The sequence below is a fragment of the Leopardus geoffroyi genome, chromosome B3, assembly GCF_018350155.1.
Source record: "Leopardus geoffroyi isolate Oge1 chromosome B3, O.geoffroyi_Oge1_pat1.0, whole genome shotgun sequence".
Classification (NCBI taxonomy): domain Eukaryota; kingdom Metazoa; phylum Chordata; class Mammalia; order Carnivora; family Felidae; genus Leopardus; species Leopardus geoffroyi.
The window spans coordinates 137,550,114-137,572,614 of NC_059337.1; the positions used below are offsets into that span (position 1 = coordinate 137,550,114).

At 55.3% G+C, this 22,501-nt stretch overlaps 1 protein-coding gene and 1 long non-coding RNA gene across 2 annotated transcripts; one reads left to right on the top strand and one right to left on the bottom strand.

Annotated features, from left to right (window-relative positions):
• Positions 1-1,648: 1,648 nt before the first annotated feature.
• On the top strand, positions 1,649-9,761 carry SERPINA3 (serpin family A member 3). The gene is made up of 5 exons (XM_045451965.1): positions 1,649-1,742; positions 2,861-3,514; positions 5,413-5,686; positions 7,873-8,023; positions 9,346-9,761. The coding sequence occupies exons 1-5, from the start codon at positions 1,664-1,666 to the stop codon at positions 9,547-9,549; spliced, it is 1,362 nt and encodes a 453-aa protein (XP_045307921.1). The 5' UTR covers positions 1,649-1,663; the 3' UTR covers positions 9,550-9,761.
• An 8,306-nt stretch (positions 9,762-18,067) lies between these two features.
• On the bottom strand, positions 18,068-19,029 carry LOC123584262. Its single transcript, XR_006705283.1, has 2 exons — positions 18,865-19,029; positions 18,068-18,280 (listed from the first exon to the last, which is right to left on the bottom strand). It is a non-coding gene; the product is annotated as an uncharacterized LOC123584262 (long non-coding RNA).
• Between the last annotated feature and the right edge of the window lie 3,472 nt (positions 19,030-22,501).

A 22,501-nucleotide genomic window follows, 5' to 3' on the forward strand; every position in this document is an offset into this window, starting at 1 on the left:
GTGGTTTTGCCCAACCTCTGCTAGCTGCTTCACTTAACAGCTAGGGGTCCTTGGGCAAGTCACAAGATTAGATGCTAGAATTTTTCCTCTCCCCCAGATCCGCCTCTCTGGACCAGGGTTTAGTGACAACACTCAACATGATAAAGGGACAGGGGCGCCTGGGTGGTTTGGTCAGTCAGGCATCTAACTTCGGCTCAGGTCGTGATCTCGTGGTTCGTGAGTTCGAGCCCCGCATCGGGCTCTGTGCTGACGGCTCGGAGCCCGGAGCCAGCTTTGGATTCTGCATCTCCCTCTCTCTCTCTGCCCCTCCCCTGCTCGTGCTCTGTCTCCCTCTGTCTCAAAAATAAATAAACCTCAAAAAAATTAAAAAATAAAATATGTATTCAGTTCTGCAAATGTTTGGAACCTAAGAGGGCACTGGGTCACCATCTCAGGGACGATGGGGCCGGAACTCTTAGCGACCTCAGTGCTTCACGGCAGCAGGACACAGCATGGTACAAACAATCTGGTCCTCATGGAGCTGACACTGGGTGTCATGACACTTACCCTTGGTGTCACCCTGTCAGGAAGATGCTGCTCTCAGCGTTTTAAAGACATGGAGGTTAAGCCTGAGGGATTCCCACTTGCCTGAGGCCACGCAGCTGGCGAGGTTACATTCAGGACTCGGGTTCACGGCTCGCCAAAGCCGCATCCTTACCGGAAGCCAGTGGTTTCCCAATTGTGCTCCGTGGAACCCTATAGTCTGTCAGAGGTTGTCATGGAGGGAGGGTTGGGACCATGAAGGATCAAGGGGAAGGTTTTCTCATGAGCCCAAGAAAGGCCTGGGGTTCGAGAGAGATCCGAGGAGACCACGAGGTGCCAACAGCTCTCAGTGGCAGAATCCCAGGATGAAGAGGAGCTTGCCAAAGATGGACGTGCTCCCCCGCACTCGGGGTCCTCAGACCAACACCCCCGATCTGCGAGTGGGGGAGGGGTGCCTCAAAACGCAAATCAATCTACTGGCAAGAAAAGAGTGTTGCATTTCCTTAAGTTTATTTATTTATTTTGAGAGAGAGAGAGAGAGAGAGAGCACAAACAGGGGAGGGACAGAGAGAGAGGATCCCAAGTAGGCTCCGTGCTGTCGGTGCAGAGCCCGACGCGGGGCTTGAACCCCCGAACCATGACATCACGACCTGAGCCGAAATCAAGAGCCGGGTGCTTAACCGACTGAGCCACCCAGGCGCCCGGGGTGTTGCATTTAAAAATATACACCTGAGTTTGCGTATGAAGATTCACATCACATGCCTACACCTATCCAAGAAAAGTGACCTTATAAAAGAAATACAGCACAGTGTTAGCGGGGCGATGAAATCTGGGGGGGGAGTATTTTCCCATGCCCTTCTGTATATTTTCTGGGTTTTCACACGTTCCTCAACGAATATTTCGTAAAAGATAATAGTGAAAAAGGAAAGTTGTTTTTTGTGGTGTGTGTGTGGGTGGGTGTTATTTTTTTTTTTTTTAAAGGAACAAGTTAGGAACCATTCCCGTAACTGGATTATTCCAGTAGACCTAATAAACCCAGGTTACCAGAAATGATTCTTTGGCCATCCCACTCCAAAACGGAACAGTTGGGTGTCCCTGCCAACATTTCCCAAGAGAGGGGAGGAGTTCTTTGCAGGGATAAATGTGTCAGCACCCACGAAAACCCAGCACTCCGGGCGGGCGGCTTTGGGATCCGCCGACCACATCCAGCTCAGAGGCAGGTAATCCGTGACGCTGTGCGTGCTGGGAGCAAAGGAACCCACTTTTCTAGGGTGGCTCTAGGCGTTGGCCTGGAGCCTGGGAGGCGGGAGGGAGCCAGGAGGGAGCCAGGGACGGCTCTGGCACTGGCCCCAAATGCCACGCCCTCTGAAGACAAGTCCTCTCTCTGGGTCTGGGTCTTCACCCCTGCAAAGGGTACCACGAGGGTTTCTGTGGCCCTTTCTGCCTCCAATACGCTTGGATTCTGACTCTAGCCAGCTGGGTACCCCCATACACGGGACCGACAGGGCCCCAACTCCGCCGAGGGGCCCGAGGGGCCTCCCCTTGTCTGGCACAGGGCACTGCCCTCACCGCGTGGCGCAGACAGAACTGTTGCACGGGGTCCCTCCAGGCAGAGGCCACGCGGTCTCGGTGGGGGCTGTTTCGTGTCTCCTCTCCCCTCCAGCGTCCCCGGCCAAACAGACAGGCAGGCTGTGTCTGTCCAGCAACCGAGAGGACGGGCTGCTCAGAAACAGAGCCAGCCTGCTAACTTGCCCAAACAAAGTTCTTTTTCTCCAGCAATAATTTGGGAAGGGGTGGGGGGGGGGGTAGGGGTTGGGCTGTTTAACGCTTCCAAAGAAACGGTTGCAGCAGCCGAAGGGTAAACAAAGTGTTGAGGCGATTCAACTGCCACGGCCCCTGGTGCTTGTCTGAAGGTGTTTCCGGGCCTCTCGAGGGAAAGGGGTTCAACCCCTCCTCGGCCGCCCCTCCCTCTCCTCCCCTCCCCAGCCCCCCTCCCCGTCTCAGAAGCTGCCCTTTTCTCCTCTGGACTCTGGGACTGAGTGGGCAGAGCCCGAAGGTACATAATCCTGTTTGCTGTGGTCACCGGCTTTGAACCCCGCCTCTCTCTGATCTTTCCTCCATTCCTTCTCCCGGTGGAATCGTTGCTCTGGCTTAGCTGGTAGTTTCAGAGTTGGGGGTGGCACGTGGGGGGGAGGCGCATCTGCTATGAGCCGGGCCCCTCCATAGCTTCACAAAGCTCACAGAGGCAGAGACTAGAACACAGGCCACACGGGGGGCAGGGGGAGGCGGTCGGGACACCATCGGGCCCCCCAAGACTTAAAAGAGCTTTGTTTTCCAGAGTTGAGGGCAGTTGGAATGTCACCCCTCTTGGCTTTGGGGCTCCTGGTGGCTGGGCTCTGCCCCACTGTCCGCTGCCTCCTGGGGGGCAGGCTTGGCCCCGAGATAGCCACCCAGGAGGTGCAACACACTGGGCCGCCCTTGGACAGCCTCCGATTGGCCTCCAGCAACACCGCCTTCACCTTCAGCCTCTACAAGCGGTTGGTTTCAAAGACCCCCAATAAGAACGTCATCTTCTCCCCGCTGAGCATCTCCACCGCCTTGGCTTTCCTATCCCTGGGGGCCCGCGGCACCACCCTCACGGAGATCCTCGAAGGCCTCCAGTTCAACCTCACGGAGACCCCCGACACGGAAATCCACCGGGGCTTCCGGCACCTTCTGCAGAGCCTCAGCCGGCCCAGCGACGAGCTACAGCTGAGCGTGGGCAACGCCATATTTGTCAGCGAGGGGCTGAAGCTGCTGGAGAAGTTCAGGGAAGATGCCAGGGCGCTCTACGCCTCCGAGGCCTTCTCCACCGACTTCCAGGACTCGGCTGCCGCCGAGAAGCTTATCAACGACTTCGTGAAGAATAGGACCCAGGGGAAAATCGTGGACTTGGTCAAGGACCTTGACCTGCACACAGCAATGGTCCTGGTGAACTACATCTTCCTTAAAGGTGAGTGCCCGGCTTGGGGTTTGGAAGGAGACGGATCAGATCTGATCTCTTAGTTCTGCTCTGGTGGGGCCGTCTCTGGCCTGGTGTAGCAAACCGTGCTTTAGGGAAACCCTCACACAGCAGGTGCCCTTGGTCCGGGGTGGGCGGAGGGGAGGAGGCGCGGCACCAAGGTCCCTCCCTGCCTGTAAGCATGGTCTTCTCTTAAGGGTTTCCAAATGACGCTGGGACGGGCCCAGTAACCCTTGGACTGAGTCAGAGTCAAACTTGCCTGCTCACCAGAAGGCAGGCGCTGCCCTTTCAAGTCGCTCTTGGGTGGGTGGGAACTTCAGCTTCTTCCCCGAAGAGACGCCTTTGGACATGCTCTAGAAGCCCTCTGCCAGTGCCACACCAGTGGGACCGTTCTGACCTGGACTGGGTCCTGCCCAGGGACTCAGCCTCTGGGAGTCCCAGCCCGTCCGGGGGCCATGAACACAGGAAGACAGTGTGTAAGGAGCCTGGCCAACCCAGGGTTCTGCAATAACGGGGGAGGTTATGCTCCCCTATAAGCTTTTCTTTTAAGTTTATGTATTCATTTTGGGAGACAGAGAGAGACAGAGCAGGGGAGGGGCAGAGAGAGAGGGAGAGAGAGAATCCCAAGCAGGCTCTGCACTGTCAGTGTGGAGCCCGACGCAGGGCTTGACCTCACGAACCGTGAGATCATGACCCGAGCTGAAAATGAGAGCCGGCCGCTTAACCGACTGAGCCACCCAGGCACCCCCAATCCTCTATGATCTTGAGGGTGGTACCAGCAGGGTCACCGTTCTGGGGAAGCGCCTTGGGGGAGGGCAACATCCCAGCCAGGACCCCTTCCCAGATTCTGGTTGGTCCAGTGCCCCATCCCATGGGTAGAAACCCAGCAGACACAGACCTCAGCCCATAAATTCAGGAGAGACGGAGTGCAAACAGAGTCAGCCTTGGGGAGCAGCAGTCCCAATGGGGACAAAAACCAGACGAGACCCAAAGCCTGATCACGGAGTCAGGGAGCCATCAGGTGTCTGAGAGACAAAAGCTGCGGGGAGACACAGAAAGTCTGCAGGAGGGGCTCTGGCTGGGTCCCCGGCCCCGGCAGGTGAAGGCGTGGAACCAGATTTCTCTATAAAACGAACGTGGGCCAGATGCGCCCTGTCTGTTCTTTGTGTCTCCTGTGTTTTCCCCTCCTACTACCCTGCCCTGCCCAAGGATTTTCTCCTCCAAATTCTCCTCCCCAGGGACACGCCAGCCAGTGGGCATCCCCCCCACCCCCCACTCTGGTGCCTCTATCAAGGAAGCTCAGGCCCCGGGGGTGGGGGAGGGGAGGGGGTGGCTTGCTTTCCCAGCAAAGGAGCTCCCACCCACCCCGCTGAGTGCTCCAGTCCTCCTGGGGACAGACACCTGTGCCCTCGCCTCGGCTGTGACCTCCGCCTTGCCCTCATGTCCCCACTGGGCCCCTCGTTTCATCCCGTTTGACGAGGCTGTGCGCGTGTGCGGACCTCCAGGCGAGGTCAACGACCGGGTGGCCAACTGGCGGTTACGAGCATTGTCCCTTTCAGGGGGCCAGGGGTTTCCCATTCCTCCCCCAGCAGCGGCGCCCCGGGGCCCCTCCCCCCTCTCTCCCTGACCCCTCCCCGTCTCTCTTGCACCTGCTCGTCCCCGCTTCCGGCAGGTGTCTCGCTCACCACGATGAACCGGATCTTCGTTCCACGGCCCCTTCCCTGTCCCGACCTGTGGGGCTCACCCCCGTCTCCGGCGGCCCGCCCGCCCCAGGCAGGGCCGCCCCTAAGAGGCCAGTGGGATGCCTGGCGGTGCGCCCCCAGGGAACCTGGGCAGAGAAGGGGTAGAGGCCCTGCAGCCCCGTGTTCACGGAGTCCTCTGACCTTCAGCCAAATGGAAGACGCCCTTCGACCCCCACAATACGTTCGAGGCGAAGTTCCACGTGAGCAAGAGGAGGAGGGTGACGGTGCCCATGATGGACCTCGAGGACGTGGAGGTGCCTTACTTCCGGGACGAGCGGCTGGCCTGCACCGTCGTGGAGCTCCAGTACGCCAGCAACGACAGCGCGCTCTTTGTTCTCCCCGACAAGGGCAGGATGGAGGCCGTGGAGGCCGTGCTGCAACCAGAGACGCTGAGGGGGTGGAGACACTCACTGCGGCTGAGGTGACTGCCCCTCCCTCCTCCTCCGTCGCTCTCCCCCACTCCCGGTGTCCCCAGCGCGCGGGACCCCCCGATGTCCCCGGCCGGGGCTGCAGTGCTGGGAGAACCGATCCCAGCACACGTGGGGCTTGGGGTTACCTTGCCCTTGGCCCATTTACTCCTCCATGCATAGGTTAATTGAGCAGCTACGATGGGCCAGGCACTAATTTTAAATAGGTAAATTGTTCAGTCTGTTGGACCTGAAGGAATGAAGGTGTGGGGGTGGAGAATAGAGCAGGGTAAAATGATTAGGAACACTGAACCCACCAGGAGGTGGTTAGTGATTTGAAATAGGATCGCCAGCAGGTGATATCTGAGCATCGGCATGACCAGGCGTGAGGGACCGAGCCCTGTGGGTATGTTAGGGAAAAGCATTCCTGGCAGAGGGAACGGCCAGTGCGGAGCCTCCGTGCAAAGCCTGGTCTGCCTGAGGATTGGTGAGGCGAGACAGGCTGGAGCAGAGTGAGAGTTAGGAGAAGTCAGGGGGCCCCACGGGATGGCTCTGGTCAAGCAGGGCCATGCAGACGCCGGGGAAACCGCAACTCTCCCTCCTCTGAGTGCAACGCGGAGTCATGGCAAGATCTGCGCCGAAGAGGGAGTGACCTGAGTACTGTTTTAAAAAGACCACCCAGGAAGCTGAGTGGAGAACTGACCGTCGAGGACAAGCATGGAGGCAGGAGGACCTGTGGTCAGGGGCCAGGTCAACCTGAGGGTCGAGACGGGCTGGGACATGGGATGCGGAAGACCAAAGTCAAGGGGACAAGCAAGGCAAGGAGCATCCTGGGCCCGGTCCCCGCGGTGGGGACACGGGGCGGCAGTCGCGGGTCAGATCCCTGGAAGGCCCACGACACAGGGACCCCGCTCTCTCACCCACGTTGCATGTGGCAACGCTTCCTTCCTCCAACAGCAAAGAGCCGCTGCACGGCAGGGGCTTGATGATCGGGTGTCGACGGGTAGAATATTCATCACACGCCTTTCATTTACAAAGCGCTGAGGAAATATACGCCTCTGCACATCCCCAGCCCATGATGGGTGCCAGGAATGGGTGAGTCAATGAATGGATGCCTGGATGGACGAATGAATGAATTTGGAGAGGAACGGATATCCTCCCTGCTCACGGGACTCAAGGTCCAATGGGAGACGCAGCCTCCTCACGTCTGGCAACTGTAACACCAGACGGTGACAAGAGCCTGGAGGGATGTAAACAGACAGAGGGAAGTGTGAAGGCGGGGAGCTTTTGCTCCCAGAACTCCCCACCAGTTCCGCTCAGAAGCAGAAGAAACCCCTGCCCTCGGGGAGCTCGCCAGACAGCCAAGATGGGGGCCTTCAGGTGCGCGTTTCAGGATCCCCTCGAATAGAATCCCTTCACGTCCAGCCCCAGCCCCGGCCGCTCACCCCCAACACTAAGGCCTCCCTCCACTCTGTGAAGCATCCTCTCTCCTTCCTGCCTTCCTATAAGTCCATCCACCTGCCTCCTGCTCCCGTCTCCACCCGGCGAGCTCCTTCCTCCCCTTCAGGACTCAGGCTTGACGCCACCTCCTACAGGAAGCCCTCCTGGTGCCCGTGGAGCATTCTGCGGAATCCCTGTCGGAGACCGTGTGTTTCCCGCTGTCCCGCAAGCTTGCGGGGGAGGACCAGGGCAGGCACGGGTGCCGCCACGGCCCCGGCCCTGGCCCCCTGCCTGGCACACGTAGGCACTCGCAGATGTGCATGGATAATTAATGAATTAAGAAGAGTCAGCACAAGGGGTCAAGAAACTGAGGAAAAGGGGGGCGCCCGGGTGGCCGAGTCGGTTAAGCGTCCGTCTCTGGATTTCGGCTCGGGTCATAATCTCACGGTTCGTGAGTTCAAGCCCCACACTGGGCTCTGCACTGACAGTGCGGAGCCTGCTTGGGATTCTCTCTCTCTCTCTCTCTCTCTCTCTCTCTCTCTCCGTGCCCCTTCCCTACTCAGGTTCTCTGTCTCTCTCTTTCTCTCCTTCCCCCTCAAAATACATAAGTAAACTTAAAAAAAAGAAGAAGAAACTCAGGAAATGAGTACTTATTTCCAACAAGGTGGCTGGAAAGGAAACCAGGGAAGACCACGCTGGGAGGCGGGAGAAGGTGAGCATGGGGTCAGGCAGGTTCACCTTAAACTTTCTCTTTTCCCAGGTGGATAGACAACCTGTACCTGCCCAAGTTTTCCATCTCCAGCAGCTATAATCTGGAAGCCATACTCCCCCAGCTGGGCGTGACAAAAGTCTTCACCAACCAGGCCGACCTGTCGGGAATCACAGGGGAGAGGAACCTGGCAGTTTCCCAGGTGAGTCTTTAAACTGTACGTGACTCATCCTCCATATCTGAGCTCGAATGGTAAAGGCCGGGCGGACGTTTGGGTCCTCTTGAATTTGCATAAATCGCTGCATTTCTCATTATCCGGCTCCCCTCCCCGGGACTTGCGCAAGCCCGGGCGAGCTGGGCTGCAACCGTGTTGAAAGCCGGTCCCCACCTCCCCTTGCCATATAAGGTGACACGGAAGCCACGCGTGGGGGAGCGCTGGGATGGAATGAGAGGTGGACCCCATCCCGTGCTCCACCTTTTTAAAAAAAAAATGTTTTTTTAATGTTTATATTATTTTTGAGACAGAGAGAGACAGAGTGCGAGCCGGGGTGGGGCAGAGAGAGAGAGAGGGAGACACAGCATCCGAAGCAGGCTCCGGGCTCCGAGCCGTCAGCACAGAGCCCGAGGCGGGGCTCGAACTCACGAACCGTGAGATCGTGACCTGAGCCGAAGTCGGATGCTCAACCGACTGAGCCACCCCGGCGGCCCCCGTGCCCCACCTTTTACTGCCAACAGTGGCAAGTAATTACAGTGCTGGAACCCTCAAGTTTTCATCTGTAAATGGGGGTGATGGTTCTTGGCCAGTGTGCAGTGCCCGGCAGAGGAGGGGAGAGGCACTAGATAATCACAGCCACGGGGCAATGGTGATGGAAATGCCCCAAGGGTGTGAAGGGAGAATACAGGGACCCTTGCGCTACGCTTCTGGAAACAAGGCCCCCAGATGAAGGGGGGCGTCTGAGCCTTCCGCTCTCCTCCGCGCCCCACTTTCCAAAGGGTGCGGTGATGGAGAGATGTGTGCAGAGGGGCCCATGCGGTCCAGGGATGTGAAGCCCCATGACACCCAAAGTCACCAAGGGGCCTGAGGACATTTCAGATGGAGCAGGAGAGGTGCTAAAACCAGTGGGGGCCCTTCCTGTCTGCAGGGATGTCTGCGGCGGCTGCTTCAAGGCCGAGAAGCTGCCAGAAAGTTGCTTGCGAGAAAAATGCCTCGTATGACCCTTGACCCTCCCTCTACATTATATGGAGTGGTTTTGGGGGGCAGCACAGTCCCTGGACTCAGATAGAGAGGCACTCAGATCAGGGTGCCCTCCTTCCGTGTCTCCATGACCCTGAGCCTCAGTTTGTGCATCTGTGCGTTGGGTCTGTGCAAGACCGCTGCCAGGGTCGTCGGGCGGAACAAACAAACGGATCCGGCTGAGCAGCACAATGACAGGCCAGGGTAGACGCCCCCTCGGGACTCTCGAGCAGGCTGTTCCCCTCTTGCCCGCCCCATCTACGGTGGCTGACGGTCTTGCGTTCCCGCAGGTGGTCCACAAGACCGTGCTCGACGTGACCGAGGTGGGCACGGAAGCAGCAGCGGCCACGGGAAGCAAAATTATGTTGATGTCTGGAAAAATTGGCCCACTGACCACTGTGAGTTTCAACAGACCGTTTCTGCTGTCCATACTCAGCAAAGATACCCAGGACATCCTCTTTTGGGGCAAGGTCGCCAACCCCAATCAAGCCTAGGGCCCCCCCTCTGAGGTGCCGGGCGCCCGGGTCTCCTCCAGACGCAGCCTGGCCTCTGTGCACCAAGGAGCCACATGCCAGGCCCTGCCTGGCTCATCCTTTAGACGGTGACAGTGACTTTGCCTGGTGGCTTCCACCTGCACAGGGAGCCTGTGGACTTTTTGATCGGAGGCTCTGAGGCCTCCAGACAGCAATAAACCACCTTTCTCGGACTGGATGCTCTCCTTGTGCCTTTCTACCCTGATCTGCCTGACTCCACGGCCCTGCAGCTGCCTGTGCCCAGGGGCCAAGCTCCAGAACCTTCCACCGGGCTCAGTCTCACCCAGGCTCTGGGCCCCTCTGCTTGCGGCACTCGTGGCCAAGCCCACCCGGACCTCAGGCCCGGGACGGGAGGAGAGCCTGCGGCCTGGTTCTCTTCTGTGGGCTCCCCTGTCCCGGGTTCCAGTCTCGCTTTCTTTCCCTCCCCTGGGCCCAGATGTGTCTACGCATGGACCCCCACCCCCAACCCTGACCACATCTGGCATAGCCCCTGGACCTCTGGCTCCCGGGCCTTCTCTCCTCCGGGATGCCTCCTTTTGTTGCGCCCCCCAGCATGCCCAATCCAGGGAGAATAGCTGCTTTGTAGGTTCCCGGCTGGAGTTCCTCGCCTGCCTCTCCAGTCCTGAGTCCTCTCCAACAGATGAAATCCTCAGCAAGCAAATGAGCCATAAAAGGACAACTGCAGTTAAAACCTATAGGTGATTCTGAGCCCCATTTTATAGATGAGGAAACTGAGGAACAGAGAGGCTCAGTAATTTCCCCCAAGCCCACACAGCTAGGAATTATTGCCAGCGGGGTATTATCCCAACCTGCTAGATGTCAAGAGGACCGCTCCGAGCCACAAAGAGATTCTGCCCTTGAAGATTCTCGCAGTGATGGGGGCCCGGGTGGCTCAGTCAGTTAAGCGTCCGACTCTTGGTTTCAGCTTGGGTCGCGATCTCACGGTTTGGTGAGTTCAAGCCCTGTGTCAGGCTCTGTGCTGGCAGCGTGGAGCCGGCTTGGGATTCTCTCTCTCTCTCTCTCTCTCTCTGCCCCTCCCCCGGTCATGCGTTCTCTGTCTCTCTCAAAATAAATAAATAAACTTAAAAAAATAAAAATTTTAATGTTTATTTTTTTTTTCAACGTTTATTTTTTTTGGGGACAGAGAGAGACAGAGCATGAACGGGGGAGGGGCAGAGAGAGAGGGAGACACAGAATCGGAAACAGGCTCCAGGCTCTGAGCCATCAGCCCAGAGCCCGACGCGGGGCTCGAACTCACGGACCGCGAGATCGTGACCTGGCTGAAGTCAGACGCTTAACCGACTGCGCCACCCAGGCGCCCCAAAAAAATAAAAATTTTAAAAGAAGATTCTCTCTCTCTCTCCCTCTGCCCCTCCGCAACTCATGGTCTCTCCCTCTCTCTCTCTTTCAATCTAAAATAAAAAATAAATAAAATAAACAAAGAAGAGAAGATTCTCACAGTGATGACCCTCACAGACTTGGAATCTGCTGGGCAAGACTGATGGTGAAGCAAGGCTCTGGAAGCTAAGAGCAAAGCACCGAACTCAGGGAAGTCAGAGAAGACTTTCTGGAGGAGGTGACCCCTGTGCTGTAATCGGAGGAAGAGTAGAAGGCGGTTGAGTGAACAGAGAGGAGGGTGTTCTGGGCAGGGGAAGGTGATGGAGGCACTTTCAGGAAACCGGAAGCTGTGGGACAGCTTGGACCAGCGAGCAGAGGGGCTTCTAAGGGGAGAGGGCTGTGGCAGGACTGCTGAGGGCCTGGCGGCTCAGCGAGGGTTCTGGAATGGTTTCTGAGAGCCGCAGGCAGCTTTAAAGGAGTTTAAACAGGGAGCTGATGGGAGCAGGTTTGCACACTAGAATGCAGACACTGGTTGCTGTGCAGAGAAGTGATTAGCGGCCTGGGACAGGGGTGTGGGCTGGGCATGGCAGGTGCTTCGAAGGGACAAGGGCAAAAGGTGGGTCACGGCTGGAGAGAGAGACAGAACAGGGACGGTTCGCAGGCTGTGATGACAGCCGATGTCACGTTACGGGTGGATTCGCAGGAGACGGCCAAGGGATTCGCTTCAGAGGTTTGGGAGAGAAATCTGGGCTGGGGCGTAGCAAGCGGTCAGGATCTGTCCCCCTGGATGGGCAAGGGAGCGTTGAAGGAGACGAGCCCCCCCCCCCAGAGTGAGTGCCAAGGACTGTGAAGAGAAGGGCAGGGAGAGTGGCCTGAGTTGTCACCCCAGGACCAAGAGGAGAGCTGCGGAGGGGACAGGGGGGAGGGCTGAGGAGTGAAGCAGGGAGTGAATGAACCCAGGGGATGAGATGGTGAGTAGGTCCCCCATATCCTAAGCCCTGACTGTTCTGCCCCCAGATTGCACACTTGTGACTCAGTCCTCTAGATGGGACTTCGGCCTCTTCGACAGCACCCCACGCGGGTGGGGAAGCCAGGCGATCCCTCCTGAGCTCTCATTCGCCCCGTGGGAGAAATCACAGGCTGACAAGGGCTCTCCAGGCACCAAGCGGTGCCGCCGTGGGAGAGGAGTCAAACCGTGCCTCTTCCTGCCTCCGGTGCATCCAAACTGGGATTTCTTTTTTGCTCCAAGGATGTTCTGGAGCTTTCCCACTGGACTCTTAGACTGTTCACAAAGACTCTCTTGTCCGTGGGTGATGGTCCAGGTCAGCGCTCTCCAGGGACTCCGAGACCGCAGCCAAGAGGGCTCGAGGTCGGCGTGACTGTTACCTGACACACGGGTGGGCGAGATGCCTCCCGGGCCCCTCAGGGTATGGCGCAGGACCCCAAAGTCCCCCCAAGGGCATTCGGTCCACCGAAGGGTGCCAAGTCTTGCTGTCGAAAGAGAGATACAAGCGAGGGGCATCTTATGTGGCCATCTCACTGACGTCACCCACAATGCTTTTGGGGTCTGTCCGAAGAGTGGTGGGTAACAGGGCCCTATCACAAACGGGCGACTCGCTCACTAGGTTATGCTTCAGCGCCATCGCTCTGCCTGCACAGGGGAGGATGCGTGGTTGGGGGCGGGCTGGGGCGGGAGAGGAGCAACAGGATGGCCAGACGTTGTAGCCCGAGCTACGGAACTGGGGAAGCGTGCAGAGACCGGGGGCTGCCCGGAGAGATGTCAGCAGGTGCCAGGACGAGGACTTAGTGGCTGGTTGCGCAAAGGACAGGAAAGAATCGAGGCTGACACCCAGGTTGCTGGGTCGGGAGCTCGGGAAGCTGGAAACGATACCCTGCTCTGGAGGCTCGGGATTACAGAAAGAACATTCTTCTGCAGAAAGGCGATGAGCTCAGATGCGGACGCGTGCAGTTGGAGATGCCCGTGGGTCACGTCAGAAGAGATGTCCGTGTAGATCTGGAGCTCAGTAAGAGGGAAGGAGACGGATGGCACGGTCGGCGTGTTGACTGAGACAGTGAGCGGAGACAGATATCTTAGGGAGCGCGCGCGGGGCCGAGAGCCCAGAGGTGCCCTTAACCAAACGCCAGCGTCTGAGGGAACAAGCAGACCACAAGGGAGGCCGCAAAGGAGGGTGGTCTCGTGAAGGCCCAAGGATGAAGGTGCCACAGCAGAGACGGGTGGTCAGCACGGAACGGGGCCGAGCAGTCCCAGGGCGAAGGATGAAGAGCGTCCTCTAGAACCGTCCCAACACTGGTCCGCAGGCGACTTTGGCAGGAACAACCACGGGGGAGGGTGAGACCAGGAAGTGGCGGTGGGGGCTGGGCAGACGAGAAGCCGGGGGGGGGTGGGGGGGGAGTCTACACCGTCAACATCGCTCCGCCGCTGTTTGGCATCGAAAGGCAGGGAAGAGGGGACCTTGAGAGTCATTTAGAAAACGTGAGGATTGTCTCTGCATTTTTTAAATAATGAGAGTCTTGAGCATGTTTATTTTTCCTTTCTAAAAGTTTTTTTTTTTTTAATTAGAGCAAATGCAGGGGCGAGGGGCAGAGGGAGAGAGGGAGAGAGACTTACGCAGGACTCCATGCTCAGCGTGGAGCTCAAGGCAGGGCTCGATCCCATGATCCTGGGATCCTGGGATCATGACCTGAGCCGAAATCGAGAGTTGGACGTCCAGTCAACTGAGCCACTCAGGTGCTCCTTGAGCATATTTTAATAATAAAATTCCGAACGCGAGTTTGAAGACAGAAAATAGAAGAAGTTAGTCGTGGGTGGTGAAATGGGGGCTGGATGGGACACCAAGCACAGGAGGGGGAGCCCTGGGCCCCACGGGTGGCACGCCATTCTAGGGAGAAGACACAGAGGGCAAAAGCATGACTCTAAGCACCTTGGCGGAAAGGTGAGGGAGCGCCCCTCAAATGGCTCCTACTTTCCCCTGTGCTGCAGAGAGGAATGTTCCCTACTGAATCCATCTTGGGGAATCAAATGAACCAGAGGTCTGGGGAGGGGGAGACAAGGAGACATCAGGGAATCTCCAGGTTCTGGTCGGTGTGATTAGGGTGGCTTGGGTCCCATGTCACTGACCTGTGCAGGTGCATGGTTGCCGGGAATCTCGGGAGTCCAGACACAGACCCAAGGGGGTGGACTGCGGGATCCTACCAGAGTCAAAGTCTGCCCTGCCTGCAGGGATGGGGGAACCACGGGCAAAGTGATTCCATGTGAAAATAATGACCCAGAGTCGTTGGTATGATAGGATTGTTGTCCTCCGGGCTGCAGAAACAGGAAGTAATGACAGGGAGGCTGATGGGGAAAGAAGGGGTGTCTGGAAACGAGATGGTGCTTGGAGTTTGAAGAGGCGATGGTCCAGTGAAGTTGTGCACGTGGGATGATCTGTCTACTGGTGAAAGGCTTACGCTTGCCCAACATTTTATACAGATCTATGGGTGGAGAAATGTGGGGGAAGGGGAGGATGGGGAAATGTGGAGGAAGCGGGGAAATGTGGGGAAGAGGGGAAGATGGGGAACTGTGGGGGAAGGGGGAGGATGGGGAAGTGGGGGGAATGGGGAAATGGGGGAGGGGAGGATGGGGAGGATGGGGAAATGGGGGGAATGGGGAAATGTGGGGGAGGGGGGAGGATGGGGAAATGGGGGGAATGGGGAAATGTGGGGGAGGGGGGAGGATGGGGAAATGTGGGGGAGTGGGGAGGATGAGGAAGTGGGGGAGGGGGGATGGGGAAATGGGGGAGGGGGGGGATGAGGAAATGGGAGGAATGGGGAAATGTGAGGGAGGGGGGAGGATGGGGATATGGGGAGGGGGGAGGGGGAAATGGAGGAGGGGAGAAGATGGGGAAATGGGGGGAATGGAGAAATGTGGGGGAGAAGGAAGGATAGGGAAATGTGGGGGAGGGGTGAGGATAGGGAAATGGGGGGAGTGGGGAAATATGGGGGACAGGGAAGGATGGGGAAATGGGGGGAAGGGGGGAGGTTGGGAAATGGGGGAGGGGGATGGGGAAATGGGGGAGGGGGAGGATGGGTAAATGGGGGGAATGGGGAAATGTGGGGGAGGGGGAAGGATGGGGAAATGGGGGGAATAGGGAAATGGGGGGGAGGATGGGGAAATGGGGGGAATGGGGAAATGGGGGGGGGAAGGATGGGGAAATGGGGGGAATAGGGAAATGGGGGGGAGGATGGGTAAATGGGGGAATGGGGAAATGTGGGGGAGGGGGGAGGATGGGGAAATGGGGGCAGGAAAGGATGGGGAAATGGGGGGAATAGGGAAATGTGGGGGAGGAGGAAGGATGGGGAAATGGGGGGAATGGGGAAATGTGGGGGAGGGGGAAGGATGGGGAAATGGGGGCAGGAAAGGATGGGGAAATGGGGGGAATAGGGAAATGTGGGGGAGGAGGAAGGATGGGGAAATGGGGGGGAGTGGAGGGAGGATGCCTACAGATTCCACGCATCTTGTTCTCCTCCCTCAAGCTTTCTCGGACCTTCCCTCCCACCACGCAGCTATCCAGGCTGACTTCAGAATCTGCTCAACTCTTGGATTGATGCTTCAGAGTCACACAGCCTGGGCCACGTTACCCGAAGTCACTAACTGTCGCCGCCTCTGCACCTAACTGATGGGGGGGCATCTACTCTACGAGACCATCAGTGACTGCTATTGCCACCACTCTGACTCTTACTGCCACTTCCCCTACCCCCCGCAGGTCACAGGCTGGCTTCCCCGGCCACCCCACTGCCCACCAGAAGCCCACTCTGACACCCAGGTGTGGGAAGTTCCACAGCCCCCAGGGAGCTGCAGGCGGCTGCGGTTGAGCTGGCCGAGGAGGGCACTGCAGCAGCTACAGCCATGGGCACCGAGAGTCCCTCGTCCTCGGGGCGCCTGGTGGCTCAGTGGGTTGAGCATCCGACTCTTGATTTCAGTTCAGGTCATGATCCCAGGGCCGTGGTATCGAGCTCCGGGTCGGGCTGAGCGTGGAGCCTGCTTAGGATTCTCTCTCTCTCCCTCTGCTCCTCTCCCCTGCTCACTCACTCTCTCTTTCAAAGGATTAATTAATTAAAAATAAAAGAGTCGCTTGTTCTCTGGAGGGAGGACCCGGTGGACCAGGGTGGGTTCCAACAGGCCCTTCCTGGTGGCCATCAATCCCCCAGCCACCCAGAGCACGCTTCTTCCGGACAGAGTTGTCAACCCCAGTAAGCAATGCCGTTGCAATTGCAATTTGCAAAGCAAAATGTCCTGGGACTTGCAAAGCAGGTACGCCGCACCCAGCCGTGACCCGCAGCACACACTCTCCTAGCCCAGAGTGTATTACATCCTCCTGTTCACACCCATGTGTTCCAAGACAAGGACCCAGCCAGCTGTTTTAGGAGTAACTGCACAGACTCATGGGTCCCAAAGCTAAAACCGCTCACGACTGGCCTCGTCTCTAAGCCCTACTGAGTTCTGGAGTGCGGAGTGATCCAGGGAGGCTGGCTAGTGCTCCCCGAACCTCCACCATCTGTGTGTAAAGCTCTGGGAAAATGTGGGAGCCAGAGATGTGATCGGCGCTGAGACCTCTGGCTTCAATACACTCCCTTCCTTGGAGCAAACACTTCCTTTGCACAATTCCACACTGCTCTCTCCCTCCACGGCGAGGAGGCGATAGAAAGAAATGAGGTGAAAGGCGGCAGTAGACCGAGCAGGAGATGGGTGTGTGACGGAGGAAAAGGGACATTGTCAGACACACTTTGGAAAGATCACTGATAAGACTGAGTGATCAATTACTCATGGAAGGGAGGGACGGTGAAATAGAGGTGACACTCTGGAACAGGACCCAGCCCCAAAGAGGAATGGCATATGTGGGGTGCCAAAGCACGGAGGAACCTTGGAAACATTATGCTAAGTGAAAGATGCCAGACACAGAAGGTCACGAATTACGTAATTGCATTCGTACAAAACGTCCAGCCTAGGCAAGTGCATAGATACGGAGAGCAGCTGAGTGGTTGCCAGGTGCTGGGGAGCTGGGGACGGGGGAGAAGGAGGAGCACTGCTTAACAGGTATGGGGTCTCTGTTGGGGGTGCTTGAAATGGTTTGCAACTAGATGACAAAGGTGGATGCACAGCATTGTGGACGGACCTGAGGCTGAATTGTATGCTTTACAATGGTTAATTTCATGTTATGTGAGTTTCACCTCCCCAGACACAGAGGAGGCTTGGAGACACATTAACTAAAGGCTGTGTGAGATCTGAATTCAAACACATCAACTGTAAAAAAAAAAAAAAAAAAAAAAGAAGAAGAAAATATTGAGGAACCAGTTAGGGGAAACAATGGCTTGATGTGAAGGAAGTAAGCACCTTTTTTTTTAAAGGTGTGATACACTGCTGTGGCTGTGATTTTTTTTTTTTTTTTTAATCTCACAAGTGAAACGAAATGATGGATAGGATTTGCTTCAAAACAATCCAAGGGAGAAAAGGGATTGGGGGGTAAGGAAAAAATGATACTGGTTTCCTATGCCTTGCAACTGAAGCTGCTACAGGTATGTGAGTTTCCTTATGTGGTTCTCTCTACCTTTTGTATTTGTTTGAATTCTTCCAGGACAAAAATTTGAAACAAAAGAATCCCTGAGGGCAGGACTGTGACTTATTCTTCAAAACGGAACGAATGAATGAATGAATGAATGCGACGAATCTCATGCCAGACCCCTGCTGTATCTTCCCTTGAATGCACATCAAGAGGAATAATTAAAGACCCCAAGAAATCAATAAAAAGGGACCGTGTGGGTATTTATGTCCAGGCAGTGGATGAGCACAGGAAAAGTAAAGGAATAATAAATCTGGGGGAGAATTAAGCCTGGCTCACACATCTTAACCCATGTAAACCCTGTCTCCGCACTCAGTGGGCAGGCTACCTTTATAAACCATCCCTGCCACCAAGGCAGCTCAGGAAGGACAAGGCATTTGAGTTGCAAAAGTGTCATTAAATACGCTTTCGGCTGAGTATATATTGTTTCTGTTCGTGCTGCATTAAAGTGGAAAGTTCTATTGGCTTTCCTGGAGAACTGGTCATTACAATTAAAAAAAAAAAAAAAAAACAACACTACAAAGTTCAGCTCCCTGCACTTTATAACCCAAGCTCCCCGCAGGCAGGAACTAAGACTCGGGCATCTGTGCTCCTGTGCTGGGCACAGTGTCTGGCAGGAAGGGAGGCCTCAAGTCTTCTGGGGGCCCTCCCTGTGCCAGGTCCTGGGCTGGGTCGGGATGGTGCAAAATCACGTCGAATTCCTATAACGCTGTGATGAGGAGATTCTTAATTCCACCCTGCAGAGAGCAGACAGAGGCCCCAAGGGGTAAAGTGACTTGACCAAGGTTTCTCTCTCCCACACAGAAGCAGAGCCTGAGCCCAGCCTGGGATGCCAGGTTGTCTCCTGGCACCGTGAGGGGCTTCCTGCACCTGCTCTCCTCAGGAGCGTTCTGCTAGTCCAAGACCAGGGATGAGCAACGGGGCTCAGACAGGCTAAGTGAGTCACCCAGGGTCACACTCCAGGAGATGGTGGAACCAGGATTTGAAAGGGGTCACCTGGAGGAAGTGCTCCGAGCTGTTGGATGAGACCCAATCTCTGTGTGTGAGCGGGAAGCAGGAGGGTTGGGATGGAGGGGACAAAAGGGACCCCCTCAAAGGTCAAGGGGGCCCCCTCCCAACGCACAGGAAGCGGCTGGAGAAGACTCAGCTGACTTGAGATCTGTGGCGCCTCCGGGACCCAGGGGTGAGCGTGGGGGGAGCAGGATCATTGCCTCGGGGGCAGATGTTTGCTTGGGTGTTCCTCTCATCTCCTCCTGACTCCCCCCCCCACCCCCAGGCTCTGGGTTCAATTCCTGACTCCACCATTTACTAGCTCCTTGACCTTGGGCAAGTGGCTTAGAGCAGGAAGAATCTCAGGGCAGGAAGGTCCTTAATGTTCTGCAAAAGAGCCAAGAGAATTGTATGCCTCATTCCTCAATCACACCCCTTCATTCGGCAAGTTAATCCAGAGCGCCTCATATCTGTACAGGGCTTTGTGGGTCTCGAGGGATCTTGCCTCCCAGGATCTCGCTTGATTTCTCACCTGGAGGAGGCAGACAAGACTGAGATTAAAATTCCCATTTTACAGATAAGACAGATTTTTTTTAAATTTTTATTTACTTTGAAAGAGAGAGAGAGCAGAAGAAGGGGGGGGGAGAGAGAGAGAGAGAGAGAGAGAGAGAGAATCCCAAGCAGGCTCTACACTGCCAGCACAGAGCCCAACGTGGTGCTTGAACTCACAAACCACGAGATCATGAGCTGAGCTGAAATCTACAGTTGAACGCTTAATCAGCTGAGCCACTTAGGGGCCCCAAGGCGTATTTTTTTTTTTAAAGAAGAAAGGTTAAATCTGTAATCATCAAGACAGTCTAGTATTGGCATAAAAGCAGACACACAGCTCAATGGAATAGAATGGAGACCCAGAACTGGACCCACAAAAGTATGGCCAACTAATCTTTGACAAAGCAGGAAAGAATATCCAATGGAAAAAAGACAGTCTCTTTCACAAATGGTGCTGGGAGAACTGGACAGCAACATGCGGAAGAATGAACCTGGGCCACTTGGCTTACACCATTCACAAAAATAAACTCAAAATGGATGAAGGACCTAAATGTGAGAAACCATCAAAGAAACCATCAAAACCCTAGAGGAGAACACAGGCAACCACCTCTTTGACCTTGGCCACAGCAACTTCTTTTTTTATTTTATTTTTTTAATTTTTTTTCTTTTTTTTTTTTAATTTTTTTTTTCAACGTTTATTTATTTTTGGGACAGAGAGAGACAGAGCATGAACGGGGGAGGGGCAGAGAGAGAGGGAGACACAGAATCGGAAACAGGCTCCAGGCTCTGAGCCATCAGCCCAGAGCCCGACGCGGGGCTCGAACTCACGGACCGCGAGATCGTGACCTGGCTGAAGTCGGACGCTTCACCGACTGCGCCACCCAGGCGCCCCTGGCCGCAGCAACTTCTTACTCGACAAGTCTCTAAAGGCAAGGGAAATAAAAGCAAAAATGAACTATTGGGACCTCATCAAGATCAGCTTCTGCATGGCAACAGAAACCATCAACAAAACTAAAAGGCAACCGACAGAATGGGAGGAGATGTTTGCAAATGACATATCAGATAAAGGGTTAGTACCCAAAATCTATAAAGAACTGATCAGACTCGACCCCCAAAAAACAAATAATCCAGTGAAGAAACGGGCAGAAGACATGAATAGACACTTTTCCGAAGAAGACATCCAGATGGCCAAAAGACACATGAAAAGATGCTCCGCATCACTCATCATCAGCGAAATACAAATCAAAACCACAATGAGATACCACCTCGCACCTGTCAGAATGGCTAACATGAGCAACTCAGGCAACAACAGATGTTGGCGAGGATGCGGAGAAAGCGGATGTCTTTTGCATTGTTGGTGGGAATGCAAGCTGGTGCAGCCGCTCTGGAAAACAGTGTGGAGGTTCCTCAAGAAATTAAAAATAGACCTACCCTATGACCCAGCAATCGCACTACTGGGGATTTATCCAAAGGATACAGGAGTGCTGGTTCATAGGGGCACATGTACCCCAATGTTTATAGCAGTGCTATCGACAACAGCCAGATTAGCGGCGCCTGGGTGGCTCCATCGGTTAAGTGTCTGGCTTGAGCTCAGGTCGTGATCTCACAGCTCCTGAGTTCAAGTCCCGCATTGGCTTCTGCGCTGACAGCTCAGAGCCTGGAGCCTGCTTCAGATTCTGTGTATGTGTCTCTCTTTTTCTCTCTGCCCCTTCCCTGCTCATGCTCTCTCTCTCTGCCTCTCAAAAATAAATAAACATTAAAAAAACATAGCCAAATTATGGAGAGAGCCCAAATGTCCGTCAACTGATGAATGGATAAAGAAGATATGGTTTATACATACCACGGAATACTACTCGGCAAGGAGAAAGAACGAAATCCTGCCATTTGCAACAACGTGGATGGAACTGGAGGGTATTATGCTGGGTGAAATAAGTCAGGCAGAGAAAAACAGATATCATCTGTTTTCACTCGTATGTGGCACTCGAGAAACTTAACAGAAGACCATGGGGGAGGGGAAGGGGAAGAAAATAGTTTCAAACAGAGAGGGAGGAAGGCAAACCATAAGAGACTCTTAAATACAGAGAACGAACTGAGGATTGATGGGGAGACGGGGGAGAGGGGAAAACAGGTGATGGGCACTGAGGAGCACAGTTGGGATGAGCACTGGGTTGTTGTATGTAAGCGATGAACCACGAGAATCTACGCCCGAAGCCAAGAGGACACATAACACTGTATGTTAGCCAACTTGACGATAAATTATATTTAAAAAAAAAAAAGAAAAAGAAAGGTTATTTTCCTGAGCCAATAAAGCATTACTCAAACACACATCTGGGCATAGTTATCATACGTTATATGTAAGCGTGTTTACACACACACACACACACGCACCCCCACGCACACACACACACCAGGCATGAAACCCCTAAGTATATGCCAGGCCCAGTGCATGTGTCATTTGTGTGGAATTCTCTTCACAGCCCGACAAGGTAGACATTACGTCCACTTGAGAGATGAGGAACTTGAAGAACTGTGGGAAGTTAGGCAACCCGCCTGGCATCTCAAAGCCAGGCAGGAGAGCCACACCGGCATTCCGAGCAGCGTGTATCACAGCGATGTCTTTTCTCTTAAAAATTAACCACTTCTGGGGCGCCTGGGCGGCTCAGTCGGTTGAGCGTCCGACTTCGGCTCAGGTCACGATCTCCCGGTTCATGAGTTCCAGCCCCCGCGTCGGGCTCTTGTGCTGATGGCTTGGGAGCCTGGAGCCTGCTTCCGATTCTGTGTCTTCCTCTCTCTCTGCCCCTCCCCTATGTCTCTTTCTCAAAAATAAACATTAAAAAAGAAATAAAAATATTAACCACCTCTGAGAGAGGTCGAGGAGACCAGAGAGGCAACAGTATGCCAGCAGTAGGATTATACTAGCATGAAACTACTATGCTGCTGTATTGGAAGTATCTGCATTTTACAAGCAAGGAGACAGCCGCTCAGGGCCACCAAGGGCTCTGCACCCCCAGCATCACACGGGTATTAAAGGACAGGCCAGGAGTGAGCTACGAAGCTGGGCCTGGCGTCCAGAGTGTGGATTCCCATTCACAAGGGCTTCCAGAAGGTGACCCCTGAGCCCATTCTTGGCTCTTTCCAAGAGCGAACCAGTATTTCTCTTCCCCTCAGCCGGGTGGATGCAACCCTTTGACCCACATGCCCCGAGCCCAAGGGACTTCTCTGTGGATGAGCACAGAGCTGTGCGGGTCCCCACGATGAAACGGAAGTCCCTCCACCCCTTCCTCCGTGCCCCCCAGATGGACCACGCCAGGAACGTCACCAGCTTCTTCATCATCCCCAACAGGGGCAGGCAGCACGGAAGGCAGTCTACAGGACCCCCAAGGCTGGACCCTAGGATAAGGAGCCAGTCTCGGGAGCTC